Source organism: Labrus bergylta, chromosome 6 (assembly GCF_963930695.1).
Source record: "Labrus bergylta chromosome 6, fLabBer1.1, whole genome shotgun sequence".
Lineage (NCBI taxonomy): Eukaryota > Metazoa > Chordata > Actinopteri > Labriformes > Labridae > Labrus > Labrus bergylta.
In genome coordinates, this window is record NC_089200.1 from 23110442 (window position 1) to 23123836 (window position 13395).

Consider the following 13395-nt stretch of genomic DNA (forward strand, 5'->3'; position numbering starts at 1 on the left):
ACCTGTCAAACGGGACGGACCATTTTTTAGAGATGAGTGTCAGGACTGAGACTTCCTGCACTGAAACTCCTGAGTGTGTGGGAGGCACACACACATATACGCACTGAGCGGGGACAGAGCAAGGAAAAATCTCCAGGTTTTATTTATCATTTATATTTTGAACATGATGAGAGGCTGATGAAGAGAGATTGCTGACTCAAAAAGGAAGGATTTTGACGTTTTGGTGGATAATTGAACACAATGGATCAGGTACGTTTTCTTTCAATTTGTTCAAGTCCTTCCTCAAAGTGTGTTTATCCTTTCCAGTTCTTATCTGTATTATCTGGGTTATCTGTGTTATTGGGACTTTATATAGGGTGTCAACTGCTTACTGTCAGAATAAATGTATAAAATTCTTCAGAAAACTCAGATGTAATGTCCACAGGCAGTAAAGAGTCATTGTAGAACATTTAATTCTGTGTGTGTCAAAAATCTTCTAGTAATACAATTTACCAAAAATCCAAACCTCCTACTTTCATTTTTCAACAGAGACAAGCAGATATGCAAACCATAAGTGTGTTGTGAAAGATAAAACTCGTTCTAAGCTAAGCACCACCCTATCATAAATCTGTTAACTGAGGCACCATCAGGCTGACTAATCACTGATCTCTTTGTTTGACTGTTGTACCTGCTGGGGTTTTAAGGACACCACATTTTTAAAGTAAACCATATTAATACAATTCCGATAAAACAGCAACAAAAATAGAAGTCCGAGCCACCCAATATTTGGAAATTCCTCATTTTTAATGACCAAAAATTGCAGGCAAACTCCTGCACACTGTCTAAATTGATCAAATACTTTTGTAATGTATCAGAACATATTTATGCAATTTAGAGAGTTCTTCCTCTCTTTCTCTTTGCAGCTTATCTTTAACTTATGACTGAACATCTGTGATATTTTTCAAGCTTTGGTACTTATTGATACTATCAAGTATCCACATGTTGACTACTTCATCTGCTGTGATCCCCGCCTCAGGACGACACCATGGACTTTCAAGCACTGAGGGCAAAGTTTCAGGAAGAAGACCTCCTCCTGAAGCAGCCTAAGCTCAAACCCACTCTCCCAGAGAAACCAAAGGTCGCCTCCCCTCCCAACAGCCCCACTCACTACCTGCCTGCAGGGGCCCGCCCCTCCCTGCTCACCTCTATCAACAACTCGCACAAGGCCCCCAGAGTGGTGTTCAAGGACGAGAAGAAGGAGAGCAAGAAGCCTCTGATCCAGAACAACTCCAAGGGGAAGGAGAAGAGCGAGGGGAAGCTGAAGAAAGGAAAAGAGAGCAGGGAGAAGCTGGAGGAGGACATGTCTGAAAAGAAGCAGAAGAAAGAGAAAAGGATCTCATCTGTGTTTTCTATTACTCCAAAGGAAAACACCACAGAGCTGGTGCCAGCTACGCCGCCACCCAAAATCACAACACTGAAGAAGAAGGGCTTTCTGGGATTCAGGAAGTCATTAAAGAGTGATTCAGGGGAGGACCCGTCAGGCGGCATTCTGGACGCCCCCAGCCCGAGCGTCTCTGGATCTGTTCCCCTCATCCCAGTACCGTCTGACTTTGGAGACTCACCGACTGAGCCTGCGATCAGCTTCCCGAAGGCTGTCCTCCCAAACATCCCCATCTTACCTAACTCCAGTGCTGCTGTGGAAGTGACCCCGCCCTCCGTGACCCCGGTCTCTCCTGAAATCACCGCTCCCCCTGCCTTCATCCCTGCAGTCCCAGAGAGTAAAACCCCTCTTCAGATAGAAACTCCAGCTCTGCCTGACCTTGGCCCACCCAGCACTGTCCCGACCCCCCCACCCAGGCGTGCTGCTCCTCCTGTGGCCCCCACCCCTTCCCCACCTCCTACTGAGCCTCCAGCTGAAGCTCGGCCTGATATAGAAGCTATAATCCTGGCTGCAGTGGAGAAACCCCCCACTCCAGTCGTGGACCGTTCATCCAATTCTCCGTCTCCCAATGCTGAGCGTTCGGTCTCCGCCCTGTCAATGCTGGAGAGGGCGGAAGAGTTGAGTCCAGCAAAAAGGACTCCACCGTGTGACCAGAGGATCTTCAACCTGCTGCAGAAAGCTCGCAGGAAGACCCCCAGGTATAATCACAGACTCAACAATGCACAAACGCCCACAGCTTTTAAAGAAGGAGTTTTCAAGAGTTATCAAGTGACTTAACAATCCTCTTTTTTATTTTCAGCACGATAACAACCCCCACCTCATCCTACTCCATCACCCCTCCTCCAGAAGAGTTCCCCCCTTCTCAGAGTCCCACCCCATCTTCACTCAAGCTCCCACCCATCGACTACGAGGCAGGAAAACTAGTTAATGGCTTAGACCACAGTAAGTCTGGACCCATAGCTCTCCATTTCTTATGCTCTTTTGCTTTCTTGTGGATTTTCTCTGAATGTTTCTCTGCACATGAGATACACAACATCATACGTCACCATCAGGTCATACGAGCTGTGCACCTGTGCAGCTGTTAGGTAAAGAAAACCTGGTATGTTTAGTATGGTTTATGCTGAAGGGTTGCCTCAGGTGTTAGTTAGGAAGCGCAGTTTTATAGTACGCACATACGTACACACACACACACACACACACACACACACACACACACACACACATACCGTCCTGACATTCCTCTTCTGTGCCAGAAACAACTGAGCAGCAGGCAGGGCAGAGCTGTGAAGGTATGTGGGCGATGAGAGCCGCAGGTCCATCGGTGTGACAGAGACTCTTTCACGTCTGTTAAAGTGACAACACTGACAGCGAGAGTCAGCTGCTTGTGTTTACTTCATTAACACTCAGGTTATTAAAGGGGAAGGCCTTAATCTTTAAATCTCGAGGAGAGCCAGATCTGTTCCTTTACCAGAAAAACTCTCTACACCCCTCTGTCAAATCTTATTTGACAAAAAGCAGTCAATGATTTCACAGAACAGGGAGTTTGTTAGTTTACAGCTGCCTGAACAAGGAAGTCTGTTTGAGTTGTTGTGTCGCCTTCAGTGATGGGCAAGTTTCTGAAAATGAGTAACTAGTTACAGTTACTAGTTACTCCTATAAAAATGTATTGTTTTACTAACTGAGCTACAACATTGTTAGTTACTTTGGAAAGTAACTTTAGGTTACCTCTTTTTGCTTCAATACTCAATAAGAAAACGTTTTAAACGACTCCTTCAAACAGACAGAATCCAAAGAAAATTCTGGTGCACATGAATCGTTTAAGACAAATATATTAAGGTTTAAGCGACTGATGTTTCAACATGCACTATGTCTTCCTCAGAGTTGTTTGTTTGTTGGTTTTTCTTGGGTGTTTTTTTTTAATCCCACGAGGAAGTCGCAGTGCTCGTCAAAACGTTTTTCTTTTGCACCTTAACAAACCTGCCTTAAGTGATTTGTTTGCTCCAGTACTTTCTTTGGATTCTGCCGATGAGAAGGAGTCCATTCCAACATTTTCTTACATCTAAGGTGCTTCTCTGAGAGCACCGACCTCCATCTGTGGAGGGGCTGAAGCGACATAGATTCCTCTACTCATACTCAATACTTGAATAGATTAGTAACGCCTGTATCTTGTGAAAGAGATGACTGTTTTTTTTATTTAAAATGGAGGTTTGGTGGTTTTATTGAGAGCAACATAACAGCTGTTTCTGGTGGGAAAATATCATCTCACTTTATGTAATGTTGTCAGTCATGTAGAATAACAATCTGAGCCTGTCACTGACAGAAACAACAGCTTTGAGGGACGCATGCCATAGAGTTCATTTACCCCCAAAGGATAACTGCATTAGAGCTGGTTTCACTGTTGTTGTCTGAAGCAGCTTACTGAAGCTATTGCACAACTTTTTGTATCAACTTCTTGTATCAACTTCTAGACCTAAAATAAGAACTAAGAAGAGTTTTAGTGGAGAAAGATTACATTTTGGCACAAATGAAATGCATGTATTTATTTGCTTCTGATCCTGAAGCAATCATTTTTCTAGTATAATATAGAAAAGTTATACACTTTATTCATGCTAACTTTCAGTTGAGAAGCTAGCTGATAATGTAAGCTAAATAATGTAAGACTTCATTATTGTTCTCTTTTTCTAAAAAAAAATAATAAAAGGGCCATTCCATTTGAAAGGGTACAACAGATTTATTTTTCTTTGTAGTAAAGAAACTTAGTAATTTAATTATGTGTCACCTGTTTAGAACAAAGTGCTTATATACTTTAGATTACATTTAAAGAAGGGCCTCAAAAGCCACAGTTAGAAAACCTAAGACGCGTTTTTGAACGGTTGTCAGTTTCTGGCTTCTTTAAGCTGTCGATCATTTTTCTCTTGTGAGTGCATTATCTCAGCTCTGCAGAGTTTTATCACAACAACATTCACGGTGTGTTCGACTGGTTTGGTTTCCTCACATACTCAATTATTTCTCTCTCTCTCTCTCTCTCTCTCTCTCTCCCTCTCTTGCTCTCTCTCTCTCTCTCTGTTTGAAAACTTCTTTTAGGTGTTTCTAAAGTTTTTTCTGTGTTGTCCTGTTGTTGCTTTGTTGTGTTCAAATGAAAATCTTGCTGCAAAAAGACAGAAAGATGTCCTATACAGTTCGTGTTAGAGGAGAATTCTGGTGTTTTTAAAGCTGGGACCTTTATTTGCGAGAGGTGTTAATCACTACGTACAGACAGTATCAAAATGTGCCCCAGATTGCTTCAGCCAGTGGCCATGCTTATTTACAGAAAGGATCCTTACACAGGTAGATTTTTTTTTGTCAGTGTTCAGAGGTGTGGAAAAGATGAAAGGATATCACGTTGGGCCCCTCGGCTACAGCCTCAGCCAAGCCTGCAATAATTCTCTGACACCACCTCCATTACACAAAGACCTTTCAAATAACACTGTTAAATATTCTATACCACGTGTTTTAAAAAGATATAATCTGTTATTTCACTGCTCAATGGAAAATTAGCAAATCTTAAAAAAACCTCACAGGTGTTTAGCAGAGGAACTAATCCATCAAAAGTTGCCTGCACACTGTCTGATTGCACAAATACATTGGCAACCTTTCGGTATGGAAATTTGCAACTTCTGGTAAATAAAAAGAGGAAATTATCCAATAATCAGCGACGAGGACTTTAAATCAGGTATCAACATCACTGGATTTAAAACAAATGCTGTATTGAAATGTGTAACTCTACTATCATGCCTTCTTTAAAGATTAACACTTTGTGTTACACCCTTAACTGAATTTTAAATTAAACAATAACAATGAATTTCACTTTGCAATATATCAACCTTTTTGTCATTCGAGTCGTTTTTAAGCATCTAAAAGGTTTTCACATCTTTTTATTAGGATTTTTAAGATTTTGGAAAGAGTTAAGAATCAAGTTAATTTCTAGGACCAGTTTAAACTTTCTTATGACAGTTATGACTCAGAGAGAAACAAATGAAAAAAAAAAAAAGAAAATCAAACAATAGATTTAGGGGCCCTTTCTGGATAATCAGTCCTACTTTTCCCCTCAATACTACAAGCTCACCATTTTAAACATTACTGACACTAAATAAGCCTAACTAACAAGCAAAAGAGTCAACAGTAAATTCACAAGTTAACATATTCTGCAAGGTCAAATTCCTGTTTTTATGAATGTAGTCTGGTGTGTTTGTAGAGAGTGATGTAACAACTGTTTGTGGTTAAAAAAAAAGCACATCTTCCTCTTGAACAAACAAACTCTCTGTACGAGTCCTTTCTGTAATGTTGTCAGACCCTAAAATAACAATCTGAGCTGTCATTGCAGCCTGTTTTACTTCTGCTAGCTGATGCAATCTGTTGGCAAAATAAATGGGCCAGCCTTATAAAAATATGAGACTTTCAGTTCTGTATTTGACTAAATACAACCCCTTTCACACATGCACTGCACTCTGAAATATCCTGAAAGTTGCTTCAGTATCTACAGTAGCCTGAGAACTCATGTACTGACTGCATGATGACTCTTTGCAGGACAATCCTCTCCGGTGATTGAGGGCATCACTGAGGAGGGAATAGACCCTATCCCTGAGCTGCTGGTGGTTCCAGTTCCTCCCCCAAAGAAGGTCCTCCCAGACCCTGAGTCTCTGGGTCCGGCTCCAGAGAAACCTGACAGGCCTCCATCTGTGAACCTGAGTCGATTCATCCCCCCTCCTCCTATGGAAGGTAGTTTTCTTTTCACTACAGTTATAGCTTCATTACACATAACATCAGCAGACCCTTTAATAATGTTTTCATGTTGCTGCAGATTACACAGGTCATGCTGACTTCTCTGAGACGGACACCACAGACATCCCCAAGTTCAACGACGTGACTTCAGATGCTCACTTTCCTGAGCTGCCGGTGTCAGAGTGGGGGAACGGGGACTACACTGGTCCAAATAGTCCAGATGGACAGTCAACACCTGAGTTATACACGAACAGGATCACTTTTCCAGGGGTAGATGACCATGCTGCGCTGGCATACGGAGATAATCCTCTTCCAGAATCCATCTTCCCTGTCCCCCCGGAGTCTCCTCCCCATGCAGGGTCAGACACATCACCAGCTCTGCCCTCTGTGATTTGAAATAATCTTCAGCTCTGGTTTTGATTTCTGTTTTTGATTCCCTTCTATGATCCAGGATTCTACCAGTGGTCGGTAATGGCATCTATGAGAGTACAGAAAATGTTTATGAGGACATCACTGCGTCGGCCACCAGGAAGAAAATAAAGACTGACGGAAAGAAACGCAAAGGACCACCAAAGAGTGAGGACTCTAGTGATAGCTACAAACATTATGACATTAACACTGCAGACATATCAACATTCAGCTAAATGTTGTGCCAGTTGCTACTTGATATAGTTTACTGGGCTCGCCCTTTACTTATAGTGCATAGTAATACAAAATAACTCCACCAAAATGAGAAAAGAACAATGAGCAACCACTCTGCATTTTACAATAACCCAGTCATTATGACTGCAGTGCAAGCAGCAACATTGAACTATAATGAATACATGTCTTCATCATGAAGTTATAACTGGCCTGACTCTGGCTAGAATATTAAAGGGTTAATACCTTGGGTTGTATAAAACAATGAACATTTTTTAATCTAAATCAGCATAGACACCTCATTAGTTCAATGTTATACTCGGGCTGTCAGTGTTAACACATTCATCGCAATGAGATCAAAAGTCTGAAATGAATGCATTCATTCTTTTTAATCCCATTGGTCGCGTGCTATTTGTCCCTTTAGGTCCACCGTAGCTAAGCCACCACACAGAGCAGCGTCTCCCAGTAGACACAGCGATAGAAAAGAACGACACCTTATTGCTGTTTTCATTGAATTCCTTCCATGGTTACGTTTATGTTGTGGCCGTCGATCTAGATAAAAACAGGTTTGTATCCTAACGGGAAGTAAAGTACCGTTAGCTCACGACAGTACAAAAATACTGAATAAAAGCATAAAACACATCTTTTGAAATGTCAAATAATAGAATTTGAAATGTGTTTAAAAATATAATTAAATGCAATTAACTATTGAATTTCAGCAGTTCCTGGAATACAATAATTCATGTTTGACAGCCCTTTTTCTTTCACTATTATTATCTTTTTAATCAATGTAACAACAACCTGTTCTGTGCAGCACAAGCACCCCTTGTCTTGGAGGGACATTTCTCAGATGTTCAATCATTGGTGGATATAAAGGTTGTTCAAATTTCAATATTTCAATACTTCTCTATACTATGAGTTAAAAAAAAAATCTCTGTAATTGACAGAGTTTTTTTAAACTACAGATCTTTATATTTTTTATCCAAAAGCTGTTGTGAGCAAAGTAGAGAGAATTGTCTAAATTAAACAAATACATAGGCAACATTCAAGTATTTTTACGTTTAGATACTTTGCAGGAGTTTGTCTGTAATTTTTGAGATGAAAAGCAAATTACCCAATATTTGTTGCATTGGACTTAAGTTTAAAATTCTAGTATCATGACAATCCTCCTTTGCAGCTCAATGGCCGTCCTAGCAGCAGAATCACAATGTAAATTGGCTGAAAACTGTAAAGATATAATAATGACCTGAACCATTTAACACCTGTTTAATGAATGTGTTTTTCACAGATCCCTACGTTGAGGCATCACAGGAAAATGTAAGTAAATTTTAAATTTAAAATGTTTCTTATTAGTCAGTGATTCTGATGATTTAGGTGAATTGAGCCTTTTCTCTTTTACAGAATGAAGAGAAAAGCAAGACGGGCAGGTTCAGCAAGTAAGGACTCACTTTATGACCCATTCCCCCCCCACACACACACACACACACACACACACACACACACACACACACACACACACACACATACACACACACACAGACACACACACACTCTGTCAGTGAGGAGAGAGTTTGGCCTGCTTTTGTTCCCCCCCATTATCTCCTCTGCTGTTTAAACACTCAGTGACAAGTCCCATTCAAACAACAAGATATTCCTCTTTCTGATTTCTGCAGGAGCGATAAGAAAGTGGCTGCAGAGGTGCCGGATGAGAAGGAGCTGAAAAAGAAGGAGAAGCAGCGTCTGGAGAAAGAAAAGAAGGAGCAGAAAGAGAAACAGGAGAGGGAGAAGAAAGAGCAGAAGGAGAGGGAGAAGAAGGAGAATGAGATCAAGAAGAAATTCAAAGTGAGTAATGTTATTTTGACAGAGTGGAGGGAGGGTGGGGTCTATGTCTTGGCATACAAACCTGTCTGGATTCATTCCTCGTGCTGAAGACTCGAGATGAGCAACATGTTGCTGGCTCAGAGGAATCTACGTAAACACAGCTCCATTGTTGGTGACATTTCTGACAAAGATCTATGGATGATTCTTTATTTTACCTCTGCAATACACTTTTTGGTAGTCTCGTCCGCAATGTTACTGTTTGTATTCACTCGGGTCTCATTTTATTTGTTTGGGCCTCAGCTAAAAAAAAGTTATACCCTCTCATAAAGCACCTTTTGAGAACCAAAATGCAGACAAACACAGGTAGAGATATAAGGAATATAACATAAGGAAGCTTCAACTCTCCCTCAGGAGGTGGTGGAGACCAAAAACAGAACTAAAATGTCAGGAATGAGCAAAGGTGTATAACTGACCTGTTGCAGGCCGTGTTCACTCTCATTCCTGTGAACAGTATGCTCATATTTATGGAGCCCAGGAAGCAGGATGCACAGGAGATAAACATATAAACAGTGTAGTTTCAGATTTTCTAGAAACTACACATATCACCTTCAAGTGTCCCTGTAAGATCCAACGAGAAAACCATACAACGCCAAGACCAGATAATATCAATGATCTTAGTAGGAGACAGAATACTTCTTTAATCCTTTAGGGCAAAATTCAGTTTTTACACTTTGATTTCTAACATGCTACACACACATAGCCAGGAATGCAAACAGAACACTGTGGGCATGCTGTAATGAAGAGTGTCATGGTGAGGGGGCTGCACATTAGAATAGAACAGAATAGAATAGAATTACTTTATTGATCCCAAACTGGGAAATTGTGGCGTTACAGCAGCAGGTTGTCCAAACACACAATATGAGCAAAAAACACAATATTAGCAAATTTAAACACAATATAATATTAAATACAAAGTAAATAAGTACTAAAAATATCAAAACTAAGAATGAGAATATATACAACCAGGATTTAACTTAGCATTACTAGTCTAAAATAGGAAAGATTAAATGTAAATGTGCAAAAACAGAGTTGTAAATGAACAGAAAGCGCCCGAGCAATTGAAGGTTAGCTGCCTTGCTCAAGGGCATCTCTGCAGTGCTCGGGAAGTGAACTGGCACCTCTGCAGCAACCAGACCCACTTCAATACTTTACTCACTATGGGACCAAGCAGCAACCTCTGGTGTTGAACAATGAAGCCAATTCAGAAGTGACTGCATCCAAAACGCCCCCTGAAGTTGAAACTCCGACTCAGAAACTTGAAGGGACTTCAGAAAGCCGAGCTCTAAATCCACTATGGTTGCTCTGTGCATTAAGAGTAAAGTACATGCTGAAAATTGTAGGGTTTATAAGCAACTTAGTCTTTTTTTATGTAATTAAATCAATCACACTGATAGTATTGTGCAAGTTCTAACTGTGGACATGCCATTTCGCTTTCGCAACGTGTGTGTTGATGTAAGCTGGTTTGAGCTAACACAACAAAGGTACTCTTGGAGGCGTCCATGTTGCTTTTCCAACTTGTTACAGAGTTATGACTGAAACACAGTCAACTCAGGTTTGACATTCCCAGCTCCAACTTCTGAGGTAAATTGAACATACCATCAAAACCCGCCCCAGCTCGGGCTCTTAGCCTTGTGTTAGTGTGAGTTAAAGTTAAGTTAAGAGTGCGTTTCCAGCATGGCGGGTGCCATCGACTAGCTTCCAAGCATCCTTCATATACCAATCGGTCACTCAGGCTTCCTCCATGTTTATATACAGTCTATGAATGGGACTTAAACACAGACGGAGCTACTACTGGCCAATCAAACCTGTGATTATCCTGATGCTGCAGAAAGGTTTCCTTATTTTTATTTGTATTTGCACAAACTCACACTCTTGTTGTGTCTTCAGGTCACAGGACAGGAGGACGCCATGTACGAGGCTAAAGTAACCGTCACAAACAAGGGGCGCAAGAACGATCTGCCCGTAAACAATGGTGATGTCATCAGCATCATCCGAACGACCAATTGCCCCAAAGGAAAATGGCTGGCCAGAGACAGCAGCAACAACTGTGAGTCCAATATTCTTTGATGCTTTCGGTCCATCATTCTAATTCCCTTTGCATGAATTTCTTGTCACACAGCACTCTTCATGGAAGAGAACAAAGTGTGCTTCTCTGTGACTGATGTGCTAGCAACAAATAAAGAACTTGAACTTGTAGTTTATCAACTTCAAGGGTAATATAATGCTTTGAGGAAGAAGAAGGATACTTATATATAGTTTTAAAAAACATTTGAAAAAACAATGATTTTTCTTACCTGTTAATGAAGGAACATACTGTATGAACACACTTCAGTGGAGCTTCACTGTAATGAAACCATCAGCGTCTACCTCCTTTATCCAAAGTCAAATGTGAAAATATAGATCTATATCGGGTAGAAAACGTCTGCACAGAGACTTCATGAGCATTAAGACCTGGAGTGTGTGTGTTGCAGACGGGTACGTTGCTGTAGATCATGTGGAGCTGGACATTCAGGAAATGTTGGCGCTGGGGAAGAAAGCTGCAATCAGCCGCAAGAACAACAACAACAATGATGTGACCGAGCTGGACGGGACCGGAACGGGGAACAGGTGTGTGTATATGTTTGTGTGTGTGTGTGTGCACGTGTGCGCATTTGTGTGTGTGTGAACAGTAAACACTTTATTCATTACAATGTCTGGTTAAAAAACGTGATCATTTAAAGTTTTTCCTCTTTTTCTCAGAGCTTCAAACCATTACCCGCTGTCAAATGACCACTGTAAGTATCCTCCTGTTCTCATTTTTATGATAAACATTTTGTATTGAAACGATTGTTTAGCACTTTTATTATGTGTGTGTTCAGTCACAGATGACGACAGCGAGGAGTGGACCGGTGATGACGATGAGCCTCTCTCTCCTCCCCACAACATGACAGATCCTCTGGCTTCACTGTGAGTCAATGTTAGCATGAACATGTCAGACTGCTTCTCTTTTTAATTTACATGATTGATTTTGTAAGACAGAGACCATTAGCAGCAGTATGAATGTCAGCTTTTTTTTACATGAATCTCTTCTTCTCTGCAGAGGTCACTCCAGGGCGCTCTCCATGCCCGACATGGGTAAGACCCAATTTACTTTCCAAATTTTTTTTTTTTTTCCTGTTCTAAAACCAAAATATTCAACGGTGCTGAAATGAAGATTTAAAGACAGTTTAACCTTGAACCACAGCTGCTTGTCATTAGATAAGAAGTCTGTGTGAACAGTAAAATGTAACTCTTAGAGTGTTTAACAGCAGATTCTGGTTTCATGTTTGAATTCATGCAGCAGGTGAGTGTGTCTCATAAATCTGTCCTTTTTCAGGAAACAAAGACCTGAATGTGAACCACCAGCACAGTCGCAGTGACATCAGTCCAGACGGCACACAAGTCCAGTGAGTGTACCAGCACACACACTGAACACACACAGACACACACACACACACAAGCAGAGTGTGGATACACAGTGAAGTACATCTGTGTTTGTCTTTTTTTATCAGAGCGAGACATGAAGCCCTTCATAAGTTGGCCACATTTTTCCACTCGCCTAAACCTGTGGAGCCAGCTGCCAGGTAGTCATGCAACACAAACTCATACACACACACACACACACACACACACACACACGCAATCACACATAAACTGGGTTTTCATTTTTGCTTCTTCTTCCCTACAGCAGCACTGTACCAGAGACAAGTGAGTGACGCCTGAAAAATCTAACTTTTTTTACACCGTAGTAAAAATTTAAAGGAGCTTTTATCTTAAGTAGACTTAAGGAAATACTTGATAAAATTACATGATATATATCAAACATGCTTATTGAAAATATTTTCTGTATTTCCTCAGGTCATGTAGAGGAGGAAGCAGCTCCTGTGTAAGTTGACCCACAGACACAAAAAAAAAGAAATGCCAAACATGTTGTGTAACACGTTTCCGACCTTTTTGCCCTGAATGGGTTCATAAGCATGAACAGAGTCTGTGTTGTATATTCTTTTTGTGTCTGAGGGAAACAGACAGCCAAAATATATTCCCTCAGACAAGGAAGTAAAATTGGGGGAATCAGCCTTTGTTATGCTATGTGTGTGTGTGTGTGTGTGTGTGTGTTTTAACATTCTTTAATGGTGTCATATTCTTGGTTAAACTGAGGTTACCCTGTTGGTTCTTCTTGGTACTCTTAACTAACATAGATGCACCTCCTGCACTGATATCTGGGGAACATGAGCCAGGGAAGAGAACGGGTGAAGTGATGGTAAATGTGTGTTTTCCCCCCTCAGGCCTGAAGCTGAAGCTAACACCACAGAGGAAGTGGTCTTTGATCCAAATGCTTTGTTAATTTTACCTCCTCCTGACCTTTATGCTTAACTGACTGTGGAGAAATTCACACAACTGAAAGGTAAGGGCGACTCAGCTGGACTCTGGGTGATGTTCATAAACATGCATTCATTGGCATCCTCTTAGTCACTATAATGCACCTTAAGTAGAAGATGAGGAGGAAGGAGGCTTCTGGCGGGCTCAGAGCAAAAAAAAAAGAGTTGTATCCTCTGCAAAAGTCTTTATCAAACCAAATGATAAATTCATACTGTCTCTAATACATGTGCTACACTGCTAGATGTAGATTCTTACATACACACACATTGTGACACCCTAAGGATCACAGTCTGTGT

The 13395-nt window shown here is 41.0% G+C and overlaps 1 protein-coding gene across 2 annotated transcripts in view; it reads left to right on the forward strand.

Moving 5' to 3' along the window:
• The window catches only part of LOC109982603 (FYN-binding protein 1), a 16340-nt gene continuing 2945 nt past the window's right edge, over positions 1 to 13395 (forward strand). The window contains exons 1-19 of one of the 2 annotated variants that reach the window (XM_065956029.1): positions 1 to 249; positions 1016 to 2118; positions 2220 to 2362; positions 5987 to 6178; positions 6261 to 6540; positions 6633 to 6757; positions 8109 to 8137; positions 8222 to 8256; positions 8494 to 8662; positions 10589 to 10748; positions 11173 to 11308; positions 11441 to 11475; positions 11560 to 11647; positions 11781 to 11815; positions 12057 to 12126; positions 12232 to 12303; positions 12411 to 12427; positions 12578 to 12605; positions 13006 to 13124. In XM_065956029.1, coding sequence (XP_065812101.1) covers positions 241 to 249; positions 1016 to 2118; positions 2220 to 2362; positions 5987 to 6178; positions 6261 to 6540; positions 6633 to 6757; positions 8109 to 8137; positions 8222 to 8256; positions 8494 to 8662; positions 10589 to 10748; positions 11173 to 11308; positions 11441 to 11475; positions 11560 to 11647; positions 11781 to 11815; positions 12057 to 12126; positions 12232 to 12303; positions 12411 to 12427; positions 12578 to 12605; positions 13006 to 13093 — 2814 coding nt within the window. In that variant the 5' untranslated portion in view covers positions 1 to 240 and the 3' untranslated portion in view covers positions 13094 to 13124. Of the gene's footprint in view, positions 250 to 1015; positions 2119 to 2219; positions 2363 to 5986; positions 6179 to 6260; positions 6541 to 6632; positions 6758 to 8108; positions 8138 to 8221; positions 8257 to 8493; positions 8663 to 10588; positions 10749 to 11172; positions 11309 to 11440; positions 11476 to 11559; positions 11648 to 11780; positions 11816 to 12056; positions 12127 to 12231; positions 12304 to 12407; positions 12428 to 12577; positions 12606 to 13005; positions 13125 to 13395 lie in introns of both variants that reach the window. The other variant, XM_029276997.2, reaches the window with a different exon arrangement.